The sequence below is a fragment of the Leptonychotes weddellii genome, chromosome 2 (assembly GCF_054177405.1).
Source record: "Leptonychotes weddellii isolate Sample4059 chromosome 2, ASM5417740v2, whole genome shotgun sequence".
Lineage (NCBI taxonomy): Eukaryota > Metazoa > Chordata > Mammalia > Carnivora > Phocidae > Leptonychotes > Leptonychotes weddellii.
Window position 1 is genome coordinate 174,741,218 of NC_138370.1, and position 13,799 is coordinate 174,755,016.

General features: G+C 51.9%; 1 protein-coding gene across 2 annotated transcripts in view; it reads left to right on the forward strand.

Moving 5' to 3' along the window:
- The window catches only part of TBC1D14 (TBC1 domain family member 14), a 92,234-nt gene extending 80,654 nt beyond the window's left edge, over positions 1-11,580 (forward strand). Inside the window, exons 8-12 of one of the 2 annotated variants that reach the window (XM_081812673.1) lie at positions 2,709-2,789; positions 3,678-3,772; positions 6,608-6,679; positions 7,375-7,503; positions 11,130-11,573. In XM_081812673.1, coding sequence (XP_081668799.1) covers positions 2,709-2,789; positions 3,678-3,772; positions 6,608-6,679; positions 7,375-7,503; positions 11,130-11,243 — 491 coding nt within the window. In that variant the 3' untranslated portion in view covers positions 11,244-11,573. Of the gene's footprint in view, positions 1-2,708; positions 2,790-3,677; positions 3,773-6,607; positions 6,680-7,374; positions 7,504-11,129 lie in introns of both variants that reach the window. The other variant, XM_081812674.1, reaches the window with a different exon arrangement.
- The last annotated feature ends 2,219 nt before the right edge of the window (positions 11,581-13,799 follow it).

A 13,799-nucleotide genomic window follows, 5' to 3' on the forward strand; every position in this document is an offset into this window, starting at 1 on the left:
CCGCGCGCGCCCCGGACTGGCTTCCTGCTCCGTGCCCGGCACCCCGCGAGGCTGCGCCCCCAGAGGGAGATTGACACCGGAGCTCAGACACTTAGAATCTAGTGCTTCGTAACTGGCGGTCACTCGTTCTCCCTTTTCTCCCTGGCTGCAGTCTCGGCCGCTGAGACGGGAGCCTCTTCCTCCTCCTGTCCTTTGTGCTCGTGCCCAGCACGCGCTCGTGTGGTTGGTGGTGGAGGTTTTCACCCCGTGGAAGGCGTTCGAGCGGAAAACTGATTTGTATCTTCTCTGTGTAGCTAGGGTTCATATTTTTTATTACTTTTATTTTTTTATCTTACAAGACACTGATCTCATCCCATGATGGGAGCCTTGTCCAGGCAGCGTTCTCCATCTTGAGTAAGGTCAGCTGGTTGTGTGGATGGTTACTCGTTTCTGTTTCTAGTGACCTCCTCCAAGCTCCATTTCTGGCTCATTTTAACTTCTTTACCTGAGAGGATTATATGTGACATTTAACTTGTAGGACTCGTTTGTAGGGGTTTGAAGAAATTGCTGAGTATTTGCCTCAGTCCTTGTTCTTGAAAAATTTCTAAAGTCTATCAAACAGCTGAACATAATGCAGAGTGTGTGTGTGTGTGTGTGTGTGTGTTTCTCATTGATGCCTGGGTTGATTTTAGGGAAATTAGAATCTTCTGTGGACCGTATCCGAGTAGATGGGGCTAAACAGCTAGTTAATCGATCATACGTCTTGAAAGTTGTCTAAATGCTGGTGTTAGTTCATTTTATTTACGTCGCACCTTTCTGGTACAGTTAGCTGCCTGGTGTCCGTTGCCCCTGCCAGAGCACGTGCCCTGGAAGCTGCGGTCCCACCTGTCCTGCTCTCTGCTCTGTCACCTGGGCCCAGCCCAGCTCTCTGCACATGGCAGGCCCTCAAGAAGTATTCACTGAATGAATGCATGCCACCCTCTTGGGTTCTCCTTAATCTCCGTTTTACTGAACAATGAAGCCAGTAACGCAGATAGTTGTGAATTCCAGTTGTTGAGGCGGGCATCACGTTCGGTTCTTTACTTACCTGTCTTCTGTAACATCGACAGCCATCCTGAAAAGGTTAGGGACTGCCCCCCACCCTGGTGCGTGCTGGAGTCAGGATTCGATTCTACCCCTGGCTGAGTCGGAAGCCTGCGTTCCAACTTGGGAAGCCCTGGAGATTTGCTCTTAAAGGTTGTGCTTGTGAGATCGGAAGCTTCTAGGAAGTCAGCGTAGTACTATTATTAAAGCTTCGCTCTGTGGGAAGTCAGCCTTGGGCTTTGAACCCGGGTCTGGGAGGAAGGTGTGTTTGCTGTTTCCCTCGTCACTGCAGACACAGCAGCAAAGCCACAGAGATACTTTCAGGACTCCGACGCTCTGACCCATTCTTCCCCGAGGCTGCCGGTGTCTGTGTTTGAACTGTCCCATACCTCTTCTGGCCAGTGGTTCCCAGGGGTCAGGGGCCGTGGGGTGGTTTCCTTCCGTCTTCTGCTGGAATGATCAAAGCCAAGCCCACCTTCTGGAAAGAGAGGAGGCATAGGTTCTCCAGACCCTCTCGTCTAGGGATAATAGTGTGAAGTTACATTTCACAGTCGTACCCTCTTCTGCCCTGGTCGACCAGTGTGTTGTGAGTCAGATCTGTAACAAGGCTGGAAAAAGGTCCGTAATCAGATTTCACTTGTTGGATCACAGTGCTGTTACCACAGCTTGGCTTATGCTTTAATAAAATAGCATTCACTGTCTGGGAGGCGGTTGTGCTCTTTTGTATTTTCCAAAATAATGACGGGAAAAGTAAAGTGACAGAAATTCTCTGGGTAGCTGCAGTGAAAGTCTTAGTGATCCATCGGTGCTCATCAGCGACATGGATGTGGATGAGGGACCCGGGGCTGGGGTGAATGGCCCGGGGGCCCTGGGAAGTCTCTGCAGGTGGAGTCCTCACTTTGGTTCCTTCAAGAATGGGGTGTGGATATACCCGCGGAGGGCTGTCTATGACAGCAAAATTTGTGAGCATGAGGTATTAGTTCACTGTTCGTAAGTTACTCAAAAGAAGAGTTACTGAAAAAGAAAGTGTTAGGGTGGGCAGGGGAGATTTGGAGCCCACCTTATGGGGGCTTATCCTGGGAATTGGCTGCCAGTAGGAACCCTGGTGTCGTGAAGCCTCTGCCCATTGTGCTCGGCCCCCTCCCCACTTCCGGTAGCGAGATGAGGGCGCCTGGGCCATGGCGGTAGGGGCTGCCTCTTGTCCTTTTCTGAAACCAGATGGGTTTCTGCTGGTCTCTGCTTCCGTCCATCAGTCTGATGTTCGTTGATTATATGGATCTGTGTCAGTCCCAGCGCCTTTTGCTCTAGACACATAGGTGAGTGAGAGACCTTTATGGTCTCACCCCCAAGGAGCTCCCAGCTGGTAGAGGCAATTAACTCAGAAACAAGTCAGAACAGTGGCCTTGTAGGGGCGGGTTGTGTAATTTTAGTCATACCCGACATCGTGGTAATATTTTATGAATTCTTCCTTAGTATGTGCTGATGTCTTAGGCCACAGTAGGACCTTCAGGCCATGTTGGGGGGAATTGTTCATGTGGTCTCCTGAGCGTGCGGACTGAGGTTGAACTGTCAGTATTGGAACGAGGCGGTTGTGTGCTCTCTGTGCCCATGTGCCCGTGATACTTACCCTGAGGCTTTTCTTCCAGAGCTCTTTGACATCTGTCTTGCCCGAGCCAAGGAGAGGTGGCGATCCTTCAGCACAGGAGGCTCTGAAGCGGAGAACGAAGGTACACACCCTGCTAAACCGGGTGGGGTACTTGGGTCAGTTGTGTGTCGTTATTTATCATACAGTAGACTTTCCTTTACCGAAGTAGTGGTTGGTGCGAATTTATAAAAAGTTTCATGGGAAAAAGGATTTTTTTTTTTCTTTTTTTAGAGCAAACAAGTTGAAGAAAAAGCTTACGAGAAAGACCATTTCCTGAGACGCATTTGTGTGCAGACGGGCAGGAGGGCCAGTCAGAACCAGTGTGGTTTCACTGTTCCCGTGATTTTAGTAGCCTGGCCCCCAGGACTGGTCAAGTGTTGGCTCCTACAGGAGCTTGGTAGCTAGTCCATGGAAACAGGAACACCACACATGTGCTAGATGGTGCTTTTAGAATGCCCCCGGACGCACAGGAGTGATTACGGCTGGTGCTTAAATAGCGTCTTTTTTACTGATCTTTGTTTATACTGTTCATGTAGTACTGAGGGAATTCCAAAATACAAAACCAGTTATTTGTAAACGTTTGTCAGAAATAGTACGCAGGAGTATTTCCCCTTAGTAACTGCCGTGCATTCTAAGTTCACACCAGGGATGTTTTAGGGCAAAGGAAGGTGTGTTTTGTGAATATTCACTTATTTGTCCTTCCTTCCACTGACCGTTGTTGATGTCAGGTAATATCAGATGAGATTTCGATTTCAGACTCTGGGAAGTCCCTAATGACGATCCAGCCTCAGCTGGTGCTGCGAGGTTTTGCTCTTCAGAAGCCCACGGTGGACCGTGTGGGCTCCCGCTGTAATCCGGCCCGTGTACTTGTGCAGAACGATGTCCCGTGTCCATCCCTGTCACACTTGAGAGCCTTGTGATTGCGCGTGCCTGTCTCTGAGCCATGTCCTGACTCTTCGTCTTTTGACAGATGCCGGGTTTTCAGCCGCAGACAGAGAAGCCAGCTTGGAGCTTATTAAACTGGACATTTCGAGGACGTTTCCTAATCTCTGCATTTTCCAGCAAGTAGGTGGCGGTCATTTGTTGTTTTAAGTATGTTTTGTGTAAACGTCATAGATGCCAAACTGCACGTGTTTGTAATCAAGTTTGAAAAGCACTAGGGTTTTGGGCGTGGGGGAGGGCAGTCTTATGTCATCACGTTTAGACCTCTACAGACGAGGCTAATTCATCCTTCTGCTTTCAAAGGCAGCTCTGGTTCCTTTTACAATGCATGTACCCAAGCCTTGGAAGGGAAGAAGGGCCTGGTGTGCTGCTCCATCTGATGGAGCTTCCCGGCTACGACTGCGTTTTCAGGGCTGCACAGAGTAGCACTCCCTCAGAAGACGATCCGGGTGGGGAGCCTGGGGTGCGGGTGGGGGCATGCAGAAGTCCTCAGCAGCTGCGGGCTGTGGTGAGGGTGGGCTTCTGAGCAGATGGCCCAGGAGAGAGTGGTGACACCCCCAGGTGCAGAACCAGCCATGGGAGACAAGATAGAGTACCCTCTTTTGGATGGCAGTAAAGAGAACCGTGGCTTCTCCCGTGGGCCTCTGAGCTAGCACAGGCAGGGCTCAGGGCTGCCGCCTGTGGATTTTGGAGTCATCAGAACAGAGGGGCGTGAAGACCTTTTCTTCTGACAGCAGACATTTCCCCGGGGGTCTTGTTTGACCCCTCCCGTATCCAGTCTGTAACGGTTTTTGCCAGTTCTACTTCTGAAATATCCTTGAATCTGTTCTTGCCCTGTTCCCACGGCCCCTTCTTGGTTCAGATTCCCATCTTTTTGTGGATCGCTGTGCCAGCCTCCACACATGTCCCTGGCCGCCTCCGTGTCCTCACCTCGGCGCTTGCCAAGCATCTTTGGAATCCCCGACATGATTCTGTCAGGCCTGTGTTTCTGGTGTCACGCCATGCACACACTGGATAACCAGTAAAGGATGGTGGAATGAACCAGAACAGAGAGTTCACCAGCCACATGGAAGGAGGCAGGCATGCGGATGCACATGTTAGACACACGGGGGCTTTGCAGAAATGTAGGTGTGTCCCAGCACGGAGGAGCTGGGGCCACTCTGCTCGGAGTCCGGCATGGGGGCAGCGGGTGTCGGGAATGGGGTTGCTGGGGGAGGGGCCCTCAGGCTGTGCTTGGACTAGGTTTGAGTGACAGTCTGACCAGACGATGGGAAAGACATTCCAGGCAGGAGGAGGACTAGAAGAGAAGCATCAAACAGCAGGTGGTGCAGGGGATCCCACTTCCCTCCGAAGGAGTGAACAGAGAGCATGGAGTTCAGGGCTGTGGCCCCCGCTTACCGACCCCTGGCCGCTGTGGCCGCACCGGGAGCCCGTGTAGTTCAGCTGTGCCCTGGAGGAAGGGGAGCGTCAGGACAGTGCTTTGAGATCTACACCTGCCCTGCAGCTGACAAGGGCAGTCGGGGAACCGGAACGGGGCCTGAGAGGGTGCTGGCGTCTGGCCGACGCTGAGGACCAGCGTTCCCAGACTGGGGACCCAGAGTGATCTCTGTGCAGTCTGTCCTGGGGACTCAGCCTCATGGACTTTGAGAGTCACAAGGCAATTATCTTGGTGCAGGGAGATGTGTTCAGAAGAAGAGGAGGGGCTCTAGGGGTCTCTCAGGTGTGGGTGGGGGCAGATGGCAGAGAAGTTGGCTTTTCTCCTTCCCTCTGGGTTCCTTTGGGTGTGTCCCTCAGTCTGTGGTGCCCTCAGCTCTGAATTCATAAGTGGGTAGTACCAAAAACCAAAGTGCAGTGGGAGGGGAGAGTGTGGGGAGATGTCCAAAGCGAGGGCATCTGAAATAGGGGGCCGCCATCCACTGGCCCCCTCTTTTCTTCAGAGAAAGGACATTCAGCACATAGAACGGTGGAGAATCTTTTAAGTTAAAAGCATTTACCTTTAAGAGAAGTTCAGCGTGACGTTCTAGTCTTTCTCATTCAGTGACGGTCAGCGGTGGTGGTCAGGTGGGCATTTGGCAGTCTCTCACCGAGCTCCGTGCCCGTCCCCCTTCTGCCCGCTTGGCACCGGATGCTGTCTTTGTTACCTTCCCGTGTGGGCTTTCCTTCTTTCGTCCGTCTGATTTAGAAGTGTCTCTTCTTTTACTTCTCGTATACGCCAGAATGTGATGGTTTGGGCCATGGCGTTCTTTTGTAAGCCACACACGGTCACGTGCAGAGTGACTTTCTCGTCACATGCCACGTACGCTTTTTATTCCTTAAGTTGACTGTAGCCGAAGGGTAGCTATGGACGGGGACTGTGGGATCTGGACCCTACCGGTCCATTCACGGTGCCTTCAGACACACTGACATCGCGGGAGGTACCTTTTTTGCTTCTGTGCTCACTTAGGAAACAGGAAATTCCAGCACAGGTCTCAGGTGGCAGGACCGGGAGAATGTTAATAAAATGGTCGCTGTCAGGACTCGACACTTAAAGGGTATTTCTTAAACCTGCCTGCTGAAACACACAAAAGAGACAGACGAGGATCATTGCCAGGAGAGGAGACAGGCGGGTCACCTGCTCTGAAGAGCCCTGGGGTAGCTGGCTTGCCTGCTGAGCTGTGGAGGGGAGACACGGTTACGCAGCAGGAGCCAGACTAAGGATGCTTTCCGAGCGAGGTGTTCATGCCTGACCCACCAGCTTTTTTCCAAGCAGCTTTGTAGGCTGAGCTGCAGTCTCTGGTTAACCGTGGATTGGTCGTGAACTTGTTGAGTCATGCAGGATGCGTAGAGCTGCGAGCATAATGCTTGGCGACTGGTTCGTCCTCCGAGAGCAGCTGGTGTGACCGGCAGCCGCGTCAGATGTCCATCTGAGTACTAACCAGACTGACACACGTGTTGTTTTTGGTGTGTTGATCCTTTTAGGGTGGTCCATATCATGACATGTTGCACAGTATTTTGGGCGCTTATACTTGTTACCGACCGGATGTGGGTTATGTAAGTGAACCTTTTCAATATCTTATAATGTTACCATCTAAAGAGAAAGTCAAAATACTGCCCAGCACAACTTAGCTGCAAATGTCAGGTTGAGTGGTGCCTTCATTTTTTTGTTGTTGATGTCGGGGGCAATGGAGAGCTTCGTGGTCCGTGAATTGCCTCCCCTTTCTTGTAAAGGGGTTGAGCTGACACGGCCGCTCTGTGGCACTAATCACATTGTGATTGGATTTGATTTTCATTTTTTGCATGGGATTCTTTTTTCTTAGCATTAAACCAGAAAAACTTTTAAGCAGTAACCGTTTTCACGCTGCGCTGCTGTGTTTCCACGGCTTGGCAGCTGTGCACGCATGATTAGAGCCCTGACGCCTCAAGTTAGAGCCCCATGTCCGCGGCGCTGGGCACCGTCCGTTCTGGAGGGCAGCCTGTCAGGTGCCAGATGCCATCGTTCATGGTTTTCCATGTGGCCGGAGGCGGGGGCTGAGGGAGCGCGGGCGGGGGGCCGATGTGGCTGAGCAGTCGAGGGAGGGCAGGTGGGCGCCGCGGAGGCGCTCAGTTCAGCGGTGGGTGGTGGTGGGTGGGTGGCCACGTGGGCCCTCCTAGCTTGAGGGTGTTTGGTTCCTCTTTCAGTCCGTGAAAGAGCAGGTCCGACCGTGGTGGCTGCCGTGAGTTTAATGCCCCCTTCTCTCCTTCCTCAGGTGCAGGGCATGTCCTTTATAGCGGCCGTGCTGAGCTTGAACCTAGATACTGCAGATGCCTTCATTGCTTTTTCTAATCTTTTGAATAAACCCTGTCAAATGGCGTTTTTCCGAGTGGACCATGGCCTTGTGAGTATCCCCAGTATGTGTGCCTTCACACAGCCAGGGTTGCTGATCGTTCTGTCTTTTTAGAGGGAAAAGGAGTATGTTTTCCAAATACACGGTTGATAGCCATTTCTTTGTTGTTTTTTTTTTAATTCATTTATTTATTTGTCAGAGAGTGAACACAAGCAGGGGGAGCAGCAGGCAGAGGCAGAGGGAGAAGCAGGCTTCCCCACGGAGCTGGGAGCCCGACGTGGGGCCGATCCCAGGACCCTGGGATCATGACCTGAGCCAAAGGTAGACGCTTTACCAACTGAGCCACCCAGGCGTCCCATTTGTATGTATTTAACACGTTCTTTCAGAAGTATTTCTGAAAACACATTCTTTAAACGAGGAAGGAGGGGCAGCTCCTGCCCGAATACACATATTTGTGTCACGGCAGAAGCTCAGGGGTGCCCTCCACATTTGGGTCCATCAGGGAGAGCATGGCATCACCCACTCTGTTGTTGCTCACTGCCACCCTGGGGCTCTGCTTCATGCACTGCACCCCCACACGGGAGAGGGGACGTGGTCACGACCACCTCTTTATTGCTGTAGACACAGACCAGGTGGGAGGAGCTGACAGGAGTTGCCCTGGGGAGGGCCCTCACGTGCTTCCAGAGGTGGGTCTCCTGCAGGGCGCCGATGAAGAAGCAAGGCCCAGAAATGACATGATCCATCAGGGTACGTAGCTGGTGAGTAGAATTGCTGGGATCTTAACCCATTCTGCTTCCTGAGCCCGTGGGCTTTCTACAGCCCGGAGAGCCGCCCACTCAAGGGGCCCATTGTCTGATTTGCTGGTAACAGTCACCAGTACTTAGGGGAGGAGACAATCTCGGGCATGTTTCTTCCTTAATATCCTAAGGACTCTGGAGTGTTTCTTGCTCAGGCAGTACCTACATTTAAAAAAAGTAGTATTTCACACAGCTGAGAACGTGGTAGCTGTTAGGGGAGCTATAAATTGGTAGAGGCCTTTTGGAAGACAGTTTGGTTTTAACTATCAGTAGTGGTAAATGGCGTGGGTGTGTAGTTCTGCTTGTGCGAATCAATCCTGAGAAAGTCACAGGTATGGACAAAGATGGTTATTACAGGGGCGCCTGGGTGGCTCAGTCGTTAAGCGTCTGCCTTCGGCTCACGTCATGATTCCAGGGTCCTGGGATCGAGCCACGCATCGGGCTCCCTGCTCGGCGGGAAGCCTGCTTCTCCCTCTCCCACTCCCCCTGCTTGTGTTCCCTCTTTCACTGTGTGTGTGTATCTCTCTCTCTCTGTCAAATGAATAAATAAAATCTTTAAAAAAAAAAAAAGAAAAAGATGGTTATTACATAATTATAACTGTAATTATTTAAAATCATTTTTCATCGTAAAGATGGAAGCATTTTTAAAATGGGGGTTTAGGGGGAGGCAGATGGTTACTTAAAATCCGGCAGTAGAAACAACAGATGTTGGCAAGAATGCGGAGAAAGGGGAAGCCTCTTACACTCCTGGTGGGAATGCAAGCTGGTGCAGCCACTCTGGAAAACAGGGTGGAGGGTCCTCAAGGTACTAAAAGTAGAGTTACCCTACGTAACGCAGTAATCGCACTACTGGGTGTTTACGCAGAGTGAGACAGCACCGATTCAGAAGGATATGTGCACCCTGATGTTGTTTAGTGCAGCATTACTTACAACAGCCAAATTGTGGAAGCAGCCCAAGCGTCCATCTGCTGATGAATGGATAAAGAAGATACGGGGGGGCATGTACATACACAGACATACGTATAGTGGAATATTACTCAGCCCTGAAAAAGAATGAAGTCGTGCCATTTGCAACATCATAGATGGAGTTAGAGAGCGTTATGCTAAGTGAAATAAGTCCGAGAAAGACAAAGACCATATGATTTTTCTTATATGTGGACTTTAAGAAACAAATGAACAAAGGGAATAAAAAGACAAGTCAAAACACAGACTCCTAACTCTAGAGAACAAACTGGTGGTTATCCCAGGGCAGGTGGCCAGGGGGATGGAGGAAATAGGTGATGGGGGTTAGGAGCACACTGAGCACTGAGTGATGTGTGGAGCTGTTGAATCACTCACTATATTGTATGTCTGGAAATAAGGTATCGCTGTGTGTTAACGTACTGCAGTTAAAATAAGAGAGTAAAATCTGGCAGCGTATGCGGTGCAGTAATGAGATTGGCATCATATTGTGGAAAAGTAAGATCAGAAAGTGGATTCTTTTTTAAGATTGTATTTATTTATTTGACAGAGAGACACAGCGAGAGAGGAAACACAAGCAGGGAGAGCGGGAGAGGGAGAAGCAGGCTTCCCGCAGAGCAGGGAGCCCGATGCGGGGCTCGATCCCAGGACCCTGGGATCATGACCTGAGCCGAAGGCAGACGCTTAACGGCTGAGCCACCCAGGCGCCCCTAGAAAGCTGATTTTTTTTCAAAAGTATCTGAAGCAGAACATGTGCTGTAACAGCTACCATATTTAACAATAGAAGGAAATGAACAATATCAATAGTATTTATGGATGATCTTTTTTGTTTCTATACTAAAGTTTTCTACAGGGAGCATTTACAGGTTTCGTAGTCAGGAAAATACTTGTTATATATAATAAAATGATTTCTATCTCAGTATTTCCTAATTGTGAAGATAAGACCCCACCTTTCTCTTTAGACACATATGATAAAAACTGCGCTTGTCAATTTCTGTGGTTCTGGAATTTAAGGCACGATCATAGAATCGTAGTGTGGAATGGGACCTTCTTGACAGCGGGTCTCCTGACAGCGCCGTGGACATGGGGGCTGATAGGTGTGGGGGGGCGTCCTGTGCTGCAGAGGAGACCAGCAGCATCCCCAGCCTCTCCCCGCTGAATGCGAGTAGCACCTCCCTGCTAGCGTGTCCATCAGAAACGTCCTCCGACATTGTCAGGTGTCCCCCCGGGAGGCAGAGTCGGGACCCGCTGGTTTACAGTACATCCCTTCGTTGAGTCGGAGAGTCGCCAGTTGCCCGCGTGCATCCAGGTGAACGGCCCAAGAGGGGGCCGCCACTCTGACGCGGGTCATTGCTAGTCCCACCCCGGCTGTTCTTGCTGTTCCAGCAGCACTCCCCTGCTCAGTGCGTGCTGTTTTCCTGCAAACCTCTCGGAGCTGAAAAGCATGTGCCTTTACCATAGAGGCTCTGACTGCTTGCTTTTCCTTAATATTTTCTCCCTTCGCTGCATTAAAAGGGCAGCGTTTTGGGGCCACGCACATCAGGATGACACTCCCTCGGGACGTGTGCTTTCTCGGGTTCCTTTAGACAGTTCTTCCTTCCTGGTTCTTGGAGAAGAGCCAGCCCACGACCCTCAGCGTTTGCAGTGGGTCAGGCACGGTTCAGGTCCCAGCCTTGCCGCACACCAGGGGGCCTCTGCCGCCTTCTGTGTAAGCGGAGGGAATACGACCATGTAGCGGGTGACGTTGTGGAGAGCAGAGAAGGGGCTCAGGTAGGAACTGCCCGGGCCCAGCGAGACGTGTACGCAGCTGCAGATGACGGCTGTCCTGTCCTGAAAGTGTCCATATGTCGCCTTTCTGCTGTAGAGTGGAAGTCTGTGCTGATAACTAGTTGATTGGTCTATCTCACGTTGTCTCCCCAGATGTTGACCTATTTTGCTGCATTTGAGGTGTTTTTTGAGGAAAATCTGCCGAAATTATTTGCTCATTTCAAGAAAAACAACTTAACTCCAGACATCTACCTGATTGATTGGTAAGACTGAATTTTCTATGTGTTTTCTCCTCTCCCTGCCTGCTTTTCATTGTCCTCACTGCCGGCTTCTTCCTGGGCTTGGCTGGACTCCCTCCCACATCCTGTTTTAACATCTTCCCCACTGCCCTGCGTCTGAGGTGCTCTCTGCTTTTCAAGCTCCTGCATCTGCCAGGCGCTCTGAGGTCTGTTTTACTGTGTCCTTCCTTATTCGGCCAAGGAGAGAAACGGTGTTGTGGACCTTTTTGTTTTCAGAGTGCCGTTTATCCGTGCAGTAAGCGAGATATCACTAACCACAGGTCTGTGCTGGGCTCCCTGCTAGGATCTAGTGATGAGCGGGGAGCAGGACACGGTGCTTGCTTGTCCAGAGCTCTGTCCAGAGGGAAGAGCTGCGCCCACGGACAGCTCTGTAGTGTGTTGTATGTGTTGTCTCTTAGGAAGGGAAGATGGGCAGGGCCCTGGACCCTGGCTCGGCTCAGAGTACACAGAGGTGACACGTGAGTTTGAGCCAAGGCGTGACGTGAGCACGTGGTGGCCCAGAATTAGCAGGGCTATAGCAGTTGGTTTGGCGATGCTGGAGCCTACAGTAAAGGGGTGAGAGATCGTGTGGCACTTAGGTCCCATGCTGCGGAGCTTGGGCAGGATTGCAGGGGCCAGAGGGAATGGTTGCAGGCTTTTGCTCAGGGTGAGGATGGAGGCGGGTTATATCCAGAAGTGAGCTTTAGGTTACTTGGGAGCCTGGAGGCAGGGACACATGAAGGCCAAAAGACCAGGGCTTGAATTGAGGCGTGGGGAGCTGGTGGACGGTAGGGGGGCCAGAGGCCGAGGGAGAGGAGAGCTGCCGGTCCCTGAGGGAGTTTGCGGACGTGTGAGGGAAGGCCGAGAATCACCTGCACTCGAGTGTCCAGCTAGTGAGGGGCTCGCAGGTACTCCCAGCTGGGATCAGGTTTGGCAGTGTGCTTCATAGATTTGATTTTGGACACTGATTTGGAGGTACGTGCTGGACATCTAAGTAGACATACAGATAGGAGGCTCCAGAGAGTTCTCGGTGCAGCAGTAGGCCAGGCAAATCTTCATGCAGAGGTGGATGTGGTCGCCCGAGGAAGGGGTGGGATGTCACCCGCAAGAACACCGTGTTTGGGGGCAGGTGAGAAGGCTAGCAGCAGAGTGTGGAACAGTGGTGGGAGGAGTATGGTTCTGGAACCCTCAGGCCTGGTCCAGTCTTTCCTGCTACTTGCTTCGTGGCCTTGGTGATGGGCATTAACCCTCTCCGCACACGTTTTCTCCTCCATCGCCTGCAGTGATGAACCTCGTCGGGCCTTATAAGCTGATACCCCTGGCCCCCGCCACCCGGCTTACAGAGGGGCTCTGCAGAAAAAAAGATGTCACTCGGCAGAATGGCCCAGTTGGGCCTCAACACACTGCTGGCCGTGACTTCGCACGGTGGGGAGGGTGTTCGGGGGGGTCAGACCGTGACTTCGCACGGTGGGGAGGGTGTTCGGGGGGGTCAGACCGCACCAGAGCCTTCAGCTTCTGCCTCAGCTGTGTTAGGCCTCCAACTCCGATTCGTAGGATTTCGGGCTAAAACTGAAGTTGGAAAACACCGTCTGGGATAGTGTCTTTCAAACTCTTTCACCCTGACTCGTAAAAGGAAAGGGATTTTATGTTGTGATGCGGTGCACGGCCGTTATGTACGGGAACTTCCTCTGTGTACCTGACCGAGATAAGTTTCAGACAATACCCAGCCCCTGCTTTGTCAAGGTGAAGCATTCTGAAACTTCCTATTCTGTTTACTTAAGAAAAACTACTGGTGGTCATCCACCCTGATTGATTTCCCAGTGCAGTAATCTTGACTGGGTCACGAGGGGCAGCGCCAAGAGCACCGTCCTAGAGGACCCGCTCTTCTCTGTTCTCGTCTGTAGACCACTACCATCCAGATGGGGGCAGAGGCCAAGGGCGCCTGCATTCATTGACTGCAGTGCTGCTCACACAGGATCTCCTGTAACCTCAGAACAACCCCTTGGAGTGAAGTGTGACACCTCTGGCTCCTAGATGGGGAAACTGAGGCTCAGAGAGGCAGAGCGGCTTGCCCGAGGTCCTATGGCTACCTGGCACTCAGCGTTCACGTTCGCTCCTCCGGACCTTGTGTGCTTGCCCATGGAGCCCTTCTGAGGGATTTGGTGGGGACTTAGCGTACCCCGAGAGCTGGGTCCCAGAGCTTGGGCTCCAGAGATTGAGTCTACATGCTGATGATGCTCCTGGGAGTGTGAACCTGGACCAGACTCGTCCATGATGAAAACTGACGCAGCGTGCAGGGGGTCTCCAGGAAAAGGAAGCTCCAGGGTTCGTGATGGGTCGTGGCTGGTGCCTGATGCCTCGTGAATGCTGCCCAGCCTGCTTTGGGGAGGCCTCTGCTCGGCTGCTCTCTGGCATAAGGACCAAGGAGAACACTGTCTGCGTTTGCATGGCGGTGGAGGGCTAGCGGAGAGGTGCAGTCGGGCCCAGCAAAACCGCGTGCTCTTGGCGCGCTCCTTGCAGCCCGGATTTGTGGATGGTCTGCGCT